Source organism: Diplotaxodon limnothrissa, linkage group LG1, assembly GCF_057381915.1.
Source record: "Diplotaxodon limnothrissa isolate DT_005_m linkage group LG1, D_limnothrissa_male_GT1.1, whole genome shotgun sequence".
Classification (NCBI taxonomy): Eukaryota; Metazoa; Chordata; class Actinopteri; order Cichliformes; family Cichlidae; genus Diplotaxodon; species Diplotaxodon limnothrissa.
Genome location: NC_140596.1, coordinates 33,091,147 through 33,110,612, shown reverse-complemented (window position 1 = coordinate 33,110,612; position 19,466 = coordinate 33,091,147). Strand labels below are relative to the sequence as shown.

The 19,466-nt window shown below is 40.2% G+C and overlaps 1 protein-coding gene across 1 annotated transcript; it reads right to left on the bottom strand.

Moving 5' to 3' along the window:
- Window positions 1-1,033: 1,033 nt before the first annotated feature.
- lingo1b (leucine rich repeat and Ig domain containing 1b) lies at window positions 1,034-2,905 on the bottom strand. The gene has a single exon (XM_085357420.1). The coding sequence runs from the start codon at window positions 2,903-2,905 to the stop codon at window positions 1,034-1,036; it is 1,872 nt and encodes a 623-aa protein (XP_085213546.1).
- Window positions 2,906-19,466: the final 16,561 nt, after the last annotated feature.

Here is a 19,466-nt window from a genome sequence, read left to right as displayed (position 1 = left end):
CCTGGTAAAGGAAACACACCAGGTATTGAAACTTTCTGACACAGTAAAAATGAGCCAGTTCACAAAAATGACTTGTCTGTGACAATTCATTGCGACGCAGCCTAGCATTTGAAGTGTTTAGACGTGGCTTCTAAAAGGAAAAACATAGCAGAGAACACAGGGAAAACTTCAAAACACAAATTAATGATTTTGGAAAATAGTTAAAAGGCCACAGCTCACTGACACACAGCAGGTGGTGAAGAACACTTACTTCCTCTGTCTCTAACCTGCCAACTGATTCTTAATGATGTTTAAATTTCACAGAAACAGGATATAAAAATGTGCTTTCTGGTAAAACTACAACGTCTTTGTCCTGATATGACCTTCTGATTTTTTTAATACTTACTGTGTGTAAAAATGACTTGCTTCTTTATCTGTCAAATTTAGCAGTGTTAACTATTCTCACTTTCTTCTGTTTTTTCTGGATCTCTAAAATTAAAAATATCCACGTCTTACTTGTCAGCTGCTAGTGATGGGACAAAAGGAAGCAGCTTTCAACTGCCCTGTAAGAAGGAGAACCTGGGCTCTAATAATGGGTTACTGTGCTTTGTTTATCCATGAAAGCAGAAATCAACAAACAGGAGCAAGATGCTAACAACAAGTCCTTTTTCTGCTGATAGAAGGACCTGCAGGCTAATCTCCCAATCCTTCCAGATAGTAATCCCTCTATCTTGTAAACTGTAGTCCATGTGCTTTGTTTAAAATATTGCCTCAATTTTGTTAGACACACAAAATTAATGAGTGCATGTTAACATACTGATTGCGTATTGCCAATACAAATTTACAGAAATTAGAATATTTCAAATTCAACACGTTTTTTGTTTTGAAAGATTCAGTCCCTGAAGTAAAAAAAAAGAAAAAAGTCTAGGGTATATAGTCAAGATGCGTTTCTGCTGTGCAATTTCTATCGCTCATAAAGAGAGTACATATTTGAAGCAAGTATAGTATGCATCTCGACTGCAGTTTGTAAGCTTACATGATGTCCTTTTGAGGTTCACATGATTTTCATGTTGAACTGCACCGGTGCCTCAGTTGGGCTGGCCTCCTCTGTTTCCTCTTTACGTGGCACATATTCAGCCTCTATACTTGACTTTGTATTGTCTTTCCCTCTACTCCAGAGGAACAATATTACAAGACAGAAGAGGACCACTCCAAGGAAAGAGATAAATCCCATGGTGGTTGCAATAATAAGTGTCTTTACATCAAATGGAAATGGAACTGTGGCCCGGGTCACATTAGCACCTTCATCACTAGGCTGGTTGGAAATGAAGGCAAATGTCTTGTTTGGTTGGTGGGGCCAATTCGGGGAGTAGCTATGCACAAAAAGGTGAGCAGCTTTGGTGTCGTTGCCTGCCGCATTGCTTGCAATGCACGTGTAAGTGCCATTGTCCTGGATTTGGGCGTAACGCACCTCCAAAGTACCGTCATTAGAGACAGAAAGTCTTGACCTCATCGTTTTGGTAGTGATGTATTCCTTTTTCGGGGACAGCCACATTATCACAGGAACTGGATCACCCTCGGCCTGGCAAGCAAAATTAACTGTAGTTCCTTCGTCTACGTGGCTTTCTTGAACCTTGTAATCCTCGATCTTTGATTTTTTGCAGTTGAAGTAGTCAGGAGGGAGTATGTCTGGAAAATCCTTAAACTCTTTTCCTTGCACAACCTCTGGTGAAGCACACATGGGCTGTTGCCTGTTGAAGTTTAGCCTCCATCGCCGACGGAAGACCCAGAGCAAACGACAGTCGCAGGCCAGTGGGTTGTCATACAATGCCAGTGTCTCCAGGTTTCCAACTGAGTGAAAAACAGACTCCTCCAGAGTGCTCAAGGCATTGCTGGATACATTGAGTACACGGAGGTGGTTGAGGCCTTTGAAGGAGTAGGGCTCAATGGCAACTAATTTTCCACCAGCCAAATGAAAAGCCTGGAGCTTCTGTAGATTGAACAGCTGGTTCCCTTCCACAGTGCGAATGGGATTGAAAGACAGATTGAGAAAACGAAGATATCTCAGGTGACTGATAGCTTGGTAGGGGATGACGGTAAGATTACAATTTGTGATGGATAGTGAAGTGAGATTGAGTCCGAACAAGCATTTTGGGGTCATGGTATCCAGAGAAGGCATGTGAGATATCTCCAGTACTCTTAGTCGATATAGCCTCTTAAAGGAGTAATCCCTTATGACAGTGACGTTGAGATAGCGTAATCGAAGTGACAACAGGTTATGCAAATGGCTAAGGGCATCAGTGGGCACTGAGGCCAGATTGTATCCCTCAATATTGAGACTTTCAAGGTTGCTGAGTCCGTGAAATGATCGGGGTGAGATAAAAACCAGGTCATTGTCACCAACTTCCAAAGCCCTCAGGTTGTACAACTCCTGGAACATATAATCGAGCAGAATGACAATTTTGTTCTCACTTATATCCAGCTGGGTGAGGTTGTTCAGGCCTGTGAACACCCCAAGCTGAATAAGCTTTAGCTCATTGTTGCGCAAACCGAGCGTCCGAAGGTTCATGAGGTTGCCAAAAGCCCCAGGCTCAATAGAAGAAATTGCGTTTTCGTTAAGTTGCAGTTCCTCCAGCTGAGGATAATTAATGAACTCCTCAGGCCCCAGGGTCTTCAGGCGGTTCTTGCTGAGGTCTAACAGCTTTGTTTCAGTGGGGATGCCCTCAGGAAGACTTGCTAGTCTCCGTCGATGGCACACGACTGAACGCTCCTGAGCGTTGCAGTCACATCTGGAAGGGCAACCAGTGGTGGAGCCAGAAAGGACGGTGCCCAGCATCAGGAACAGGATGGGCTGCCAGCACGCCACCAAGTAGCTGTGCCCTCCTGCCTCTCCAAACACCATCCTACTGCTTACCTGTAGAAACATGGGAGGGGGGGGGGGGGGGGGGGGGGGGGAATGGATTTTAGGAATTAAAAGGTATGTGTATTTGCATAAGTTTACATTTGTCTTATAGTAATTATCAACTTTTCATTAAAAATAAAGAAAGCACAGTAACACTGAAATGTTTTCCTATATAGAAAAGGAAGTGTTGAAATCCCATTCACACTATGTGGGGCATATTTTGTCTCCTTTTTGCAAAGTCAGTGGAAATCACAGTTTCACTTGTATGATTTTATCTGCACAGCTTCACAAAGATATAAGCCGCCTACCCCCTTTTCCTTGCGTATAATTTCATTATAGTGACTTTCCTCACAAGTAATGGAATTATCCAATCAATAAAAGGGCTTGGTCACACAGTGTAACAATCCTGCTGTGCTTCTGTCTTCAGAGTGCGCCGAAGACAATTACTGCAAATATTAGTGACACGTTGTCTCTCCACATAGACACTTTTTTTTTTTTAAATCAGACAAAAATGCTGTGGTACATCTTTAAATGGCTCCCCCAAACATCCCATGCTGTTGCTAAGCTGTTGACCTTGAAGTGATATAAAACAGAGATTGCTGCCAAGTGGTGATAGATAGAGAGAGGAGGATTGTCAGAGGACTTTAAACCCTTATTTGATTTTGACTCAGGGGCACTTTAACTTGGTAAAACTTTCAAGCTCTACTTCTCACATCAATCACACAATTTAAGTCACAGCTCTATCTGTGGGATACAATCTTCAAAGAGCCTCATTCAAAGTGATTTTGTCATTTCATTTCATTGGTGGCCTCACCTCTGTTTTGGTTGATAATTAATCCCTTATATTTGAATGGGGAAGAAAAAGCATCTAAGTGCCTAAAGTAGTAGTATACTCTAATACATTTGAAGTAGGAAATAAAATTTCACATGATTATCAAATGATTAAAGAGAAATATCTTTGTGAGGTTTTTTCCTTCTCAAAAGTATGATAGTTCATTATGAGAGGTTAATAGTCTGTGTCTTAATATTCATCATGTTGTCATAAGATGTGGAAGATGAATAAGCGTTCCAGATCCTGTTCTTACCACAGAACAATGTAATATGAAAATGCTTCAGATTTTCTGTGCAGTGAATTTTGGGACCTGCCCGACTAGCTTAACAGGCAGTAACAGTTTAAAAAAAAAAAAAAAATTCAACTTTTTATTGAAGCTCTTTTTTCAGCGTAGCAATACAAATTGCACCTCTTATTTAATTAAAATCATGGATCTGAGGCGGCTTGGATTGTGGTCTGAGTAGTTCCAATGGGAAAATAATTGCAGCCTCCATTTTCACTTCCTCCAGAATTGTTCATTCTGCTGGCTGCTTATGTCAGACGCTATGGGCGCCAGTCCAGCATGTATGGGGATTTGTAAAAAAAGAAAGAAAAAAAAGAGGGAAAAAACATGCTGTCAGAAATAGAGGTCATCCAATTATCAGATCTGATATTCATATTTTTTTCCCACTATTATGCTGTTAAAAAACTATTCTTGATAAAGTGAATTCGTTTAAAGTGGCTTTCGTGCAGTCGCCTCTTTCTGCAGTCACCACTCTGTGTTCTATTTGATTGGTTACGAATCCCAAATAATAGCCTTTCACTACAGATGGCTAAGGGCAAAGAGCACAGACTAGAGCGAGTGAAGGTAGGCTTCACAAATGTACGTAGCCATCAAGTATAGCGATGCAGATGTCAGGTATAGCAGTGCATTCTCATCTCAGGGCATCAAATACTGTTATTTTGATCACTGATATGACAAAGATATGCACGATGTTATCTGTGCTTTTAGACTTGAGTTGTTGCAGTATTGAATGAAGAGTGGTATTATTTTTGTGTGTTTTTTTCTAGGTGGTATCTAAAACAAACTGAACAAGAAGCACAACACACTGGAATTCTGTTATTTTTGTGGGCTACACAAGCAGATAATGGAATATTATATGCTATGCTTATGCTAGCTGCTACGCTAGCACAAGATATCCCTTAGATAAACATGCTTTTCTAGAATTATTAGCCAAAAACAGTGCAACAATTAGTTTAAAACAGCGGTCCCCAACCCCCGGGCCACAGACCTGTAAATGGTAAATGGCCTGTATTTGTATAGCGCTTTACTAGTCCCAAAGCTCCATACACAACCAGTCATCCACCCATTCACACACTGGTGATGGCAAGCTACATTGTAGCCACAGCCACCCTGGGGCGCACTGACAGAGGCGAAGCTGCCAGACACTGGCGTCACCGGGCCCTCTGACCACCACCAGTAGGCAACGGATGAAGTGTCTTGCCCAAGGACACAACGACCGAGACTGTCCAAGCCGGGGCTCGAACCAGCAACCTTACGATTACAAGCGAACTCCCAACTCTTGAGCCACGATCGCCCGGCTCCATGAGTCGTTTGGTACCGGGCCATGAGAGTTAAGGCTCGGGTGTGAAAGTTATGGTTGTCAGGGTTTTTATCAGTTTTTATCATTATTATCTTTTATCGTCAACTCAGTTTCCCTTGGTCTCTTCCCATGTGTTATGAATAAATCTTCCTTATTTTGGTACCAGTACTGATTTTATTTTGTTGTATTTATCTGCGACACCTTAAAGGCTGGTCCGTGAAAATATTGTCAGACATAAACCAGCCCGTAGGGCAAAAACGGTTGGGGACCGCTGTTTTAAAACATGGTGGTTAATGAGCAATACAAGCGTCAGAACAGTAAATGATCAAGAAGAAAAACAAATGTTTCCACTAGATAAGAAGAGATAAGCCTTCTATACTGGAAGTCTCACGTTTCTTCTGCCATAGTTTAGTCATTTAGGAAGAGACACGGAACAAATCAATTAACATAACCGCTTCCATTACATGTTCCATCATGTGAATTTTGCAAGCTTTAAACATACATGATCATTCACAGCTAAAATTGCTGATAAACTGACTAAATATTTGAAGAAAACATAGAAAAGCACAGACAAAAGGACATAAGGAGTGGCAATTTGCTGAAAGTGACACTTCTTCAGGTTAGCACAGCATGCACATATCCAGCTGAAGTAATCATTATTAGTCTCGTTTCTGCTATAAAGTCAAAATGAATTAATTTGGGCTTTCTGTTATTCAACATTTTGACAAGACTGTAATATTTTGCAGCAAAAACATCAGTTATTAGTCTTAATTACTAAAAACTGATATTGGTAACAGCTGTAAGTAATAAATAAATAAATGAAATGAAAATAGGTTAATCTCTAGACAGAATGGACACTTATTACTTGCATTTACAAATTGACTGCACGTAGCCTCTTACAAAACGTTGGCAAAATATGTTTTAATATGGACAAGCTACAGTGCACTGCATTTAAACCCCCAAATCCCATTTATAATGTAAGCACATGTTTAACTTTGATCCACTGTGTCAATTTCTAAACCTCAGATTGTAGTGAAATATTATCAAGACATAACGCGATTATCTGTTTGGCTCCAAATATGAGTTTAATCTTGTCGAGAATATGAATGAAGATGAGGTATGCCGATGTCGCTGCTGATCGAAAACAAGCAAGCTTGAATGCAGCCGTGTTTTTTTTTTCTTACTTTTTAACCAGAGTATCATGCATAATTTATGATTCAGCGTGTAGTAAGGGCAAGGGTACTATCTGTGTAATCTGGCCTTACAGTCCATATCTACTCACTGTATCACCACCTCGTTTTGACCTTGAGCTGGAACTCTGGAAACAAAAGTTGGGAAATAAACTCTCATCTGCAATCCTTGTTTGTAGTTTATAGTCTTTACATGTTAGCGTGAGCTTTAAAAAAATGCTCTCTCCTTTGAGAGAATTTTATCGCTTGATCTACTATTTCACATAGTCTTTGTCGTGACCCTGATTATTTCCATTCTTTTTTTGAAAGCATTGTGTAGGAGGAGAATATGAGTGGACAAGCCTTTTCTCTTCTGCCCTTTTATGACTGCTTGCATTTTTCTCTGCGGACCTCTCACCCTGTCACAGTCTTCTCTCAAAAGCATGTCTGGGCTCACCATTAGTCTCTTGTTGCCTTGAATCGCTGCATCTCCTCTCTTGTGGTGCTGTGTGGTTTGATATAGGGAAAACTGAGAGAAATGTGTGCACTGCTAATGGGTCACTGAATGTCTCCAAGTAGCATACAGACAAATGACCTATATGCATCAGTGCATACATGCCCTTTAGCTGTTTTTAGTTATTGTTAAGTACCTATTGTGTGGCATAATGTTAGAAGGTCTGTTGTAGTATTTACATTGAAAGGATGCTTCAGTGTTTTAAATAGAACGGTTATTAAACCTGTTCTACTTTTTTTCTTCTTTAGAGGTGGGTAAAATACTGTCAGTTGTAGCATCAATGTATTTGGCTAGATTTGCTAGTTTGTTTCCATGTTTCTAATCCTTAAGTATATAAGCTTGGGTCTTCAACGAGAGCTTGAGGATCCTGTGGAGTGTCTTTGCTGTTCCTAGGACTGCACTCTTCTGGAGCTGCATCTATCACTACAGCCTTCTTCCTCTGCTTGTTCAGCACTACTATGTCCGGTCAGTTTGTCTCTATTTGGAAGTCCCACAAACTCTTAGCTCGATCATGCTCAACCACCCTAGGAGGCCTAGGACTTCCAGGGCATACTCGGCACAGATCTTCCTGTATACTATGCCAACCACTTGGTCATGGTGTTCCATCTATGCCCGGCCTGCTAGCACCTTAAACCCTGCTGTTTTATGCTGGATAGTCTCAGGATCATTTTTGCACAGCCTACACCTGAGATTAGGTTGGTGTGGTAGACCACAGCCGCTATCGTTCTTGTGCCTAGAGCTTGTTTCTGTGCTTCCATGATGCTTCTGTCCCAGTATCACGGCAAACTATGTAATGGACATGCCAGTCCACCATGTCCATTTCACAGTTTGCCTCTTAAAAATGTGAAACGGACACGAATGCAGAATATGATATCGGGGGAGATAATATATTTACAGCCACAAAGACAGTACATTCCAGTGTCCTTAATCGCCAGAAACGATTAAGCTGGTTGGCTAATATGTATATACATGTAAATGTGTTAGTAATGTCTGTTCAAACGCTATCCCAAAATATCTTATGTTGGCTTGAAATAAAATATCTCCCTCAGTTGTTACTTCAGCTTACTGCAACTTCTGCATTTGTGTACATTTCACATTTTAGAGAGACATTTTGCCATATTGGGATGCATAATCGGTGCCTCTCTGATGTCTTTCATTTTAACTTTGGTATTATTAATAATAATGATAATAATAATGGATTGCATTTATATAGTGCTTTTCGGGGCCCTCAAAGCGCTTTACAATTCCACTATTCAGTCACTCTCACATTCACACACTGGTGGAGGCTACAGTTGTAGCCACAGCTGCCCTGGGGCAGACTGACAGTGTTATTGGTAGGATTTTTAACAACAGCCACTTCTTCTATCTGCCACTGGTACATGCTGTGTAGGGGCCTCTCCTTGCATGATGGTTCCTCTTTTTGCTCCTCTTCTTTCTCAGGTTTCTGCTGCCTGAGATACTAAGCACATGATCAGTTGTTGCCATCTTACTGATGTACTCATGGATTTTTGTCGTTTCATCCTGGATAGTGGCTCTGAGTGTGTGTGTCTGTGTATGTATATTCTCAACAAAATATCTCTAACTAACCTGGATGCAGGTTTGGTGGTGGTTAGCTATCTCTAGCTCGCTGCTATCTTAACTTATCCATAAGGATACGCTTATAAGAAAGATCTGTTTGCAGTCTTGGACTGCTCGAGTTTCTTTCTTTTTTTTCTGCCATCTTGAATCACCAGCTTGAGTTTTTTTTTTTTTTTTTTTTTTTTTTTTAAATGACATCAGAAACAGCAGTATGCGACATTACGTGATGGCAGAGCTTCAGTTCATCCTTTGTCATTTTTTTTTTTTTTTTTTTTTTTTTTTTTAATAAATAGGACAGGGGGAATGAATGAGAGAGAGAGGGGGAGAGAAAGAAAGAAAACCCAAGGGGAGAAGAGACGGTGAGAAGGGGGGGGAAGAGAGACAAAAAAAAAAAAAAAAAAAAAAAACTCCTGGGTCACCTGTATGGAGAAAAAACAAACAAACAAACAAACAAACAGAGGAGACAGCAAACAACAAAGAGCAACATAATAATAGAGAAAACAAAGCACCATCACAATAAACTAGCTAGTCATAGATATCAGTATTTACTAAGTAATAAACGATATTGTGCAGCACGCAAGATAGACAGCGCACAGTGTGCTTTGAGGCAGCAGCCAAGAAAGCTTTAGTCCGCGTCTGTGAATACCCATGTGTGCATACCTGTGTGGATCAGCATGCTTGCATTCCAAAGGTTTCTCCATGTAATGATCTGCTAGGGAGTGTGGGGGGGCCACAGCCCCGTCCTCCAGGGTGTGAAGCGGGTATGGAGGAGATCAAAACTCCAGACATCCAGAGGCCCCCAGAACACAAGAGACCATGGAAGACCAACAGAGGGGCAGCCGCGCCACTGTTCCTGCTATCTTAACTTATCCATAAGGATACGCTTATAAGAAAGATCTGTTTGCAGTCTTGGACTGCTCGAGTTTCTTTCTTTTTTTTCTGCCATCTTGAATCACCAGCTTGAGTTTGTAGACTATATTCCTTAATATAATAGATGATTTTGCTTTTTGCACTTATTGATGCACCTGCATTATGGACACGGATGACGTGTCTATATTTTCAACATAGCAGAGAAGTGCTGTTTATTGATCCATTTTTGTAGAAGTGTTTGAAACTGTGATTAAATTAGAGTTAATGTCCTCTTCTGTGAAAGTTTGATATACTTTTATTCAAACCATACTCATGTAAAACTGTATTTAGTTAAGCCAAATAAAGACTTTTGTTTATTTTAAAATTAAACATAATTTATCTTGTTCAGCTCTCATTTTTCAGTGCGTGTTCTTAACAGTGTTTTACTGTTGGGTGACCTGTAGCTTTGATTCTGCTTATTACTGCTGTGAACAATCTGCTTATTAGCATCCTTTTTATATATAACTTGTTTAGTGGCAAACATATCCCAAACAACTTTTGCTATTCTGCAATTGTTTAAAGAACAGCAAGAATAAAAGGAAAAAGCTACAGCTCAGAAGCAATAAAATAAACACATAGGATTAAGAAATAAAGATTGCCTCCACTGGCGCGTTTGTGTTCAACTGACAATAAATTGAAAGCAAACATTTAGACACCAAAAATCAAATAAATAAGATAAGCTTATGGGCTACGTGGAAGTGAAGTGTTTGTGGGAGATAAAAGCAGACATGTCTTTTAGACTATCCAGAGACGTATTTTACGATTGTGAACTTCACCTGCAGTTCAGTTTGTGATACCTTCTGTGTTCTGTCGCATACTTTAATTATCGAGACCAAAGGTTCTTCTGTCATTAATTGAATAACAAAATCAAAATGAATTACAATTAATTGTAATTAATCAGTTTACACATAGCCCAAAGTTCAGTGATTCATGATTAGCATGGGAATGTTTAAATGGAAGCATACGCTGATAGCACTGAGCCTGACATGATATTCATTGACCAGCAATAATATTAGAAGAAATACTTGCTGGGTGAGCATAAACATCTCAAAAGTATTTTAGAGTAAATGTTGCCAAATAATCAGCATCCTCCAGAAGGAGTCAGATACGAGATATCCTGTGAAAACAAATCCCCCACAGAAAGTCAAAGGTAACACTCCCTGCAAACCTAAAAAGAAACTGCATAGCCTGATTATCCACCATGCCAGGAAAAAATGCTTAAAGAACGACAAAATAGTTCAGTGCATGGGAACTACCCTTGTTGACATGCAGAAACACACCTAGGTCAGCAAACTCGAGCTTTCTATATTTGACAGAAGTGTACTCTCGGTCTCAGATTTTCATGCAGAAAGGCATTTTTGCCTCAGAAGTTGCTTCAATGAAGACGTTCACCCCTGTGCTAAATTTTGGTAAAAGACTGTCCCAGGAGGAGTTTAGGTAATTAAAGTGATCACTGAGCATGACATCAAAATGCACAAAACTTTTCCAGGCAATGGTTCATGCAAAAAGTAAAGTGTATTTAGAGTATGTATTAACCTGAGCCAATTTTATGTCTTTGTAATGCACAGTAAATCACCCACGGCTTGCTAAACCCGAGACAAAAAGTCCTTGCAGTGATACTTTAAAGTTCCAAAGGGACCTACACTCCACATCTACCCCATAATCCATCATAACAAGTAATAAGAACTCAAACAACTGCAAAAGCCATGACAGTAACACCTGGAACTTTTTCTCAGCCAACTGGTTTCGTGGAGTACTTTCGTGGAATTTTGGATATTCTGGGTCCTTGATACTAGTCTAAAACCTAAATGTGTTTCTCCAGCAAATTCGAGCAGGGACTGACACTTAAGCATTCATGACGAATACCGTAATTTTCAGTTTGACAGGTGACACTATAGATTAATGGCCTTAAAGATGGCAAGGGACATAAAGCGATCACAGCAGCATGTTCTCTACCGGCAACTGTGCCTAATAGAACAGAAAATAACGATGTCTAGGCTTTCCATCCAACTCTGTCTATTGTGGGGTACCTTTACTACACTCTGACCAACACAGAATTTATCCAGACCGTGGCTTGTAGTGGTGGTCGCAAGCCAATAAATATATATTTAATACATGCGCACTTCTAAATCCTGTTTGTGTCATCACTTGGCTCAAATCAGACATAGTATGAGAGCCTAAAACTAAAAGCAAACATTTACCTTTCCATTTGCAGCACAATAAACCAATAATTCATGCAGTCTTTTAACAGTGCTCACTTTGATGCGTGGTGCTTTTGATCATGTATGCTTTACTGCTTCAAGGGATGCCCCTTGAAGCACCTCATCAGGACCACCACTATGCTCAAAGGCACCCCAAGGGTTATGGCCAGCAGCAAGTTTGCATAAATTGCATTGTTGCAAATGTTCATCCACTACACTGCAGGTCTGGAAGTAATCATCTATAAGGCCTCTGTCATCTCCTGTGTGGTCAGTGGACGAGACTAACCTTATCACTTTTGATCTTAGTGAACCCTATTCAGTGGACCCTTTCTTTATGCTAAACACCCACGGATAAAGACTATTTTGTCTACTGGTACCAGTATTTTCTTGATAATGAATCAAGTCAGGTAATTTTTATATAAAACCACTTTCGGCTTAATGCCGATTTGAACCCATGAAATTACATGAATTGAGCCCCCCACACACCACATTTTGACACATCACAGTGTAACAAGCACTAATGATTAGAGTTCAGTTCTGTTTATTTTCATTTAGGAGCTACTGTTTGGAGTCCAGGCTTGGAGGTATGTGCAAAAAGGGAAATCTAAAGCGCTCAGTTCTGAACCTCCACCTACATGTCACACCCTGAAGAAGACTCCTGCTGAAACATGTGGGTGTCAGTCATGCTTGAATAAAAGCTTTTTTTCATGCTTTTATTCAAGCATGACTTTTATTTGAGGTATGTGTGAATAAAAGCTTAAATTTTACTGTCTTGGTTTCTGTTAACCTCAAGGTTTGCATTAATCTGACTGATATTGCAACAGTGGTGTCAGACTTTGCTTTTAAATATTACCATTAGACATTTCCCAAAATGTTAAACTCCTACACTAGAGTGTGTACAAGAAGGGAGCAGGGCTGTTTATAGGAAAACTAAAAATAACTGGGTCATGATCGGTTATGGAAAAAATGACTTGGCTGAAACACATGATATAGATTTAGAATTTCATTTGAAATAGCTGATTAAAGACATAAAACATGAGATCGGGATGGCAATCATAAATACACAGAATTGTAATCAACTGTTATTGTACACCCTAGTCTCACAGCAGTTTGTGAGTTCCTTTAATCTATTGATTTTCCTACATTATATTGTGTCCTTAAAAATGATTTTTCATGAGTCCACCGTCATGCAGTGTGTACTGATTACAAGACAAGAAAAAATATGGATTTGCATGCTGAAGGCTGATGATAGAGGAGCAAGTTTTCTTGACTTTAGACAATCCAAGTTCAAATCAAACATTTCACATGTTGTTAGTGTTAGACATCAAAAATTACCATTTGGTTAGTTTTAGAATAAAATAGGGCTTAAAATACAGCAATTGTCACATTTTGTAAAACTTTGTATTTTTGGTTGGCATGTTGACTCATGATGCTGTGTTGATGGTCCTGTCGCGAAATGTTTCCTTTTGAAATGGATTGTTTACAAAATCATGCACACCAAAAAACGTAACAGCTCATTTCTCCATATCCATGAGAACAGGCGGAAATGTAATATATTAACTTCCAACACTGCAATTGCTAGAGGGGTTGATTTGAATTTTGCTTTGTTGGAAAAACAAAACAAAACAAAACAAAAAAACTGTTTTGCAGAATTGCTAGTTTACGGTCAGTTATAAATACAGCTGCTGTCTGAACCAGCCATTGGATTCAGAAAGTAGACTTGAAAACAAAAAGTCATAGCTCAAGAGCCTTCAAGTACTTTGGTGTTCCTATGAGTAATGTGAGCCAATACCACATTGCCCAAGGCTGACCCATGGTTACTTACTCATTCTGTATGCATCTGGATTCTTTACTTCTAAATGGTCCATTACGTACCTTCATTCTGGAGTTGGCTTGCCCTTTTTTAATAAGTGTCTTTGGGTACCTATATGTCTGACTGGCTTTACCTAGCACTCTACTCTCCAAATGATACTCTGGTCAGGTACCTTAAAATCAGTGTGTGGGAACTTCTGTGCTAGAAGCTTTAGAGCTGTGAACAGCTGCCTACAGCTTTATGGGCAGGCCAGTGAGAGCCAGAGGGACACAGGCAGACAGGCTGATGAACCAATACAATTAACTGAAAGAGAATGAAAGCTGCATACAGCGCTGTTCGTTCTCATTTTACAGTGTCATTTGATTTTGTGCTAATATGGAAAATGTCATTTAAGAGAGATTTAATTTGCTACTTAAAGACATTTTCCTTATGTTTTTTATCACATTATTTTAATTGCTAATTTCATTTTTGGTCTCACAACTGATTATTTAATAACGTTAAGAGCTAATCACATCTTGTTTGACTTTTTCTGGCTTAATAGCAAAATCAGCGAGATCCACAGCGAAGGCTGACTTTAAAAAAAGATCCTTTCCAGGAAAGAAATCTACAATATACTTAACCTATTACATGGTATTGCCATGCAGATGGGTTTCTTGGTTCAGCGGCAGTCTAACAGTAGTACTACAAAAGAGGTTCTTTCTTCATTAACACCCATTCATCCTGAAAGTCAAGTAGCATGAGCTCGAAATTACACAAACCTTTATCCCCTACCCACCATTTGGGAATATAAGATGTTTGGGATGAAACTGAAAAGAAAGGGCTAGGTGCCATGCTAAAGGCATTTTACAGCAGACAAGCCTCTTATAGGCCATCATAGAAGGCACAATGAGAGATTTTGAGAGATTTTCTCACAAAATCACTTGGGCAAGTGGATACAGTACAAATATGAAGTTAGAGTGCCTTAAGATTCCAGAGGCTTATCTGTTCACTGCCCTAGTCCTTACAATTCTAAGATTACAGAAATATAGATCAGTAATCCACTGTCCTGTTTACAATGTAGGAAAAAAGACAACTGATTTTCTCTGTGATCAATTCCATTAATTCCGACTTCATATCGTTGTAAGCCATGTTATACTTGGGCTTGAGGCTGCCAATATGCAAGAAGATGAAACAACCTCCGTTCTCCATCCTACTGGCCCCTGACTGGCTCATATTTTGCATAAAGCTGTTATTATCAAATTTAAATGAAGAAGGCTGCTGCAGAGCAGCAGAACTGTGACCTTCTGAATATATTTGTAGAACGCAAATTTGACTATCCTGTGAGAGATCTGCCTTTGTCTGTCACCTCTCCATCCAGCAGACACTGTATAAACACGTAGTCTGACAGTCTTCACCCCAATCACTTCTGCAATTTCGTTTTCAGTGTAGCTGATGGTGCTCATTATGCAGCAGCATCTTCATTCACCACGGATCTTGCTTTAGAAAATGTTTTAATAGTAACACCCTAGATGTTTTCTGGCTGTTTTCTGGGACATCACAAATGAACTGTTATGTGGAGGAGTGCCCTGATTTTAGCTGTAGTGAAACAGGCTTTCGTTTGAACCCAGTATCAAAGATCAGAAAGAAATGAGGCATCAGTGACCATACAGAGGCTTTAAATAAAAATGTAACCATTCACGAAGTGTGAGGCCATTTGTGGCATTCACTTAATCATAATGGTCCCTTTTGAATGTGCTTGCAAATATAGCTTAATTGTAACTTTATCCTACATATGTTTTCTCAGCTTCTTTAGTATTTTATTTGAAATGGGGAAAACTGTAAATTCACTACACAACAAACAGCTTAGCTTTGATGATCTGCTCTTGATCTTACTGTCAGAAAAATAGCTGTTTTCAGGATTATATACACATGACTACATCGCAGATTATTAAACATGTGGTAACGTGGAACAAAGCAGTGTGAAAAAGCAGAGTCTCTTTGATTGTGCTTATTGGGTTATATTTTGTTTGGAATGGAGCAGATTGTAGCATGTGTGCTGCTCTTGTCTTTATTAAGGCAATTTTAGGGGTTGTAAGGGTAGTCAGTACTGCCCAATCTAATATATCAGTAGCTGCCTGGGAAGGAGAAATAGTCGGAAAAGAAGAAAATATGCTCATTACACATGTATTTGTTGTGGATCGCAAACAAACATAAGATATCTCTCCCTTGAAGCTGTGTACTTGTATGAGATCATAATTTTAAGGAGGTGCTGCAGATCAGTAACATGTTCCCCTGAAAACATTTATACATATTACCAATAAAATATGCCAACTTGTAGGTCTAAATGATTATTTTGGCTTGTTTGCCTCTGACTTCACTGCAACCAAAGTGCCTTTGTTGGCTAAAACTAATCAAAACCGTGGTCCCTGGAGTCAAGGTGTTGGATTCCACCATCTACTCTATCCACCCTTCTGCATGACCAGTGTGGTAGTGCTTCATTCACACACTAAAACATCGCCCCTGAAAGGAATCCGGCCAGCTATTTTGCCAGAAGTAAATCAGATAATGCTGGAGAATTTTAGAAGCATTGTTTCTTGGTAGCACTTTATTGTGTTTTTATTGAGATGTCACCATAAAGCAAGTTTAGAGTCCTCTTTGTGCATGCATCATGTTTTAATTATAACAATTCTGTGCATGTATTGATACACAGAGTAACATTGCAAGTTTGAGAAGAAGATCCAAAAATTCTATCCACATTTTTTGATCTCATACCAATAATTTTAAATATCTACTGAATGTACCCTGCTCAGTAAGTCCAAGTTCCCTGTGGCTGTGATAGAGCGATGAGCATCTCAGAGCCTATGTGTCTTTTCACCTATTAAGTCATATGCATGCATACGTCTGTCAGGTACTCTGTCGCTGCCTTTAACGCTCAGAGACAGGAATGTAGTTTACAGTTAATATGAACAACTAAATGAAATGACTGATCTGATCAATACAACCTGTTAATGGCAGCTACACTGTAAACAATGCTTAAAATAGTTACTGATTTGAGGATTGGTGTCACATTATTATCCCTTGCAACCATCAAATCCTTATTATTTAGTTACAAAGAGGTTTGCCTGCAGTCGTATTGTTTTCTTAGTCACGTCATAGTCCTTCCATTTTCACCATCCTAGTAAATAAAAGCTTTTTTTTCACTTAGTAAGGAAACTGTCTGGAAATGTCTTTCTGGTGCCTTATCTTTTTAGACTCCTAAAGCGAAGGAAGCAGCTAATTGTTTTCTGCTTTAACTGTTGCTTTGGATGCTTAGCTAGCATCTAATATGAAATGAACCACACATTATTTCAGTGCGACTGGCTTCCACTGGTTTGTCGTGTTACCATTTTTTTATGGCTGAAATATTGAGTCTCTCATTAAAGCCTGGGCCATTACTCAGATGGTTTGAATAGCAAGTCTGACACACGCAGGTGCCTACAGAGTTAACAGTTACAGCTGTTTCATATCTGGGCTTCACAATTTAGGCACTGAGGTATTACAAAAAAGTTCTGAAATGTGCAAATTTGTCAATCACTGTTAATTTCACTGGAATCCAGGACAATACTAAAGTGTTGCTATACAGATAGAATGTAAACGTATATGATACGCAATCTGTGTATTTCACAGCACAGTCACACAGAGTTACATACTCTGGCAAACAAAACAAGCTGATACTGACAATATGTGGCGTGGATTGCTGAATAACTGTGTGAACAATAGCAGTGACAGATTCAATCACCCAGCTGTTCACCAGCTATAATCAGACATCTCAGTCCTAAACGTGCCTCGCTTATTTCACTTCATCAAATTAGGCTTGAATACTTTGAAGCTGCGGACGTGCACACAGTGACAAGCATAAATATCAACCCCCACCCCCAACCTCAAAAGTAGAGAGTCAAATCAGCCACTCTAACCTGATTACAGGGACCCAATTAAAAGCTTTGTCTAGCTCATAAAATGTTGACGTGAAGAGCAGAGCCTATCAGCCCATCACTCAGAGATTGTCGGGGGTCTGTGGCTTGGAGAGGTTGTTAGCACTGTTGAGAACAGAGAGGAAGAGTCCCCCCCCCACCCATACCATTGCTGTCTGCCTGCTGAAGCGTTGCAGCCATGATTACGAAGATGCAAATATAACAGGCAATAAAAATTAAAACTGAGCGATCGTTCATTTGACCTGCATAAATAATCAAACAAAGTCACCCCCCCCCCCCCCCCCCCCCACACACACACACACACACACACACACACACACATATCCCACGCCCACCCTCTCCATCAACACTGCCCGCCATCCATCTGCTGAATGTAACCTGTGGCAAATCAAGCACCTGCATAGGATCCCTCTTTTGCCACTGGAAATGGCCAACAGCAAACTGCTGCCGAGAATGTGTAAGTGTCAGTCTGGATGAGTTTATTGGCATTTGAAGGAACACGAATGCAAATGAGCAGACTAGGAAGCAGCAAGAAACCAACCTGGCAGAGCACAACACACACTCTATTGCTCAGATTCACACCTTTATTTGGGCTCTAAAGAGCCAGGAAGCCAGGATATATGAGTTGGATTTGGGGTTTTGTTTTTTTATGGATCCATCCAAACTCTCAGAGTATAATGTGTTCAGTGTGCACTACACATTCATATACACACCATGGGAGATATCTGAGCTTCATATTAAACAGTGAGATGTTATAAGCACACACCATATGTGTGTGTGTTCCCTCAGTACAAACCCAGATTGAACAGAAAAACAGCAAAATGAAATCCATCTGAATGACAAAGCACAAATAACAATTGGAGTTCTCCTAAGAGTAAAATTCTTATTCTTTATATCCCCCGCCACATTTGCATATGATACACAGTTTTATTCTTGACATTAATTTGCTCCCTGGCGATCCTCTGGCCCCACCACTGCACCATAATAAATCTGATCCAATGACTCAGTGCTCAAAGCCCACCATAGAGACAGAGTACTTACCAGGACTGTCATGCAGAGAATTCTAATTCAGGCAGCTCCATGTTGCCAAGGAAATTCAAAATGCCTCCAAAAGCATGGAGACAGGGATGCAGGATTCAAGACAGGCTAGATTCAAATGGCAAAGAGGGATATATGCCGAGATGTGAATCCCTTGTCTGAGGGGCATTTGAGAAAATGCCTCCGTCCTCTCCAGATGCGCTAAATCCGGCAGCACTGATAGGCTGACATGTAAACACACAGGCAGCTCTGCTGGCTCACACACGCTCACATACATGCTGCACCTAGCAGAGACAGAGAGGAAGAGGGAGGGGCAGCTGATGAGAGAGGTGGAAGGAGGAGCTGCAGTGCTCTGGGAGAATGAGAGGCTCAGAGCACAGGCAGCGAGGGGAGTTGAAAAGAAATGGAGAGAAATGTTCTCTGATCGCACTGGCAGCATCTCCTTTTGATTTTTGTTTACCGTACTTTTCCTATTTATGGAACAATCGGAATGATCTGGTTAACTGAATTACAGGGTGGTGCGTGAGAGGCAGAAATTCAGAGTAGTAGTGACAGAAGAGGAGGCTGGAGAGGGAGAAGTGTTAATATATATATTTAAAAATATGGATGAAAATAAGGGGGGAAAGGAAGGCTTTGGTTATGAAGGGGAGGAGGGGGAAAATACAGGGACATAGGAGTTCATTTTTAGCAGTATATGCAAATCTCTCCTGTAATGACAGGCAACTTAAGACTTTTGAGGATAGGGATGGATAAGTTTCTGTTTTCAGGATTCCTTGCCAAAGTCGAGGATTATTGCCACCCACAATGCAAAGTGAGGTAATCATCAGACAAACTCACCTTTGCTGTGAGCACTGAGAGTTGGGGGTAAGAAGCAGCGGCTTAACGGTGCTAATGGGTATATGGAGCTGGCACACACATGCTGGCAGTGCCAAGGAGGCTCCACAGTCAGGGAGTGTTTACGGGAGATTAGAAGGCTCGGGATTTAGTGGAGTGGTGGT

Coding starts and splice junctions, on each gene's coding strand:
- lingo1b (XM_085357420.1), bottom strand. CDS start 2,905: ATGTTTCTACAGGTAAGCAGTAGGATGGTGTTTGGAGAGGCAGGAGGG.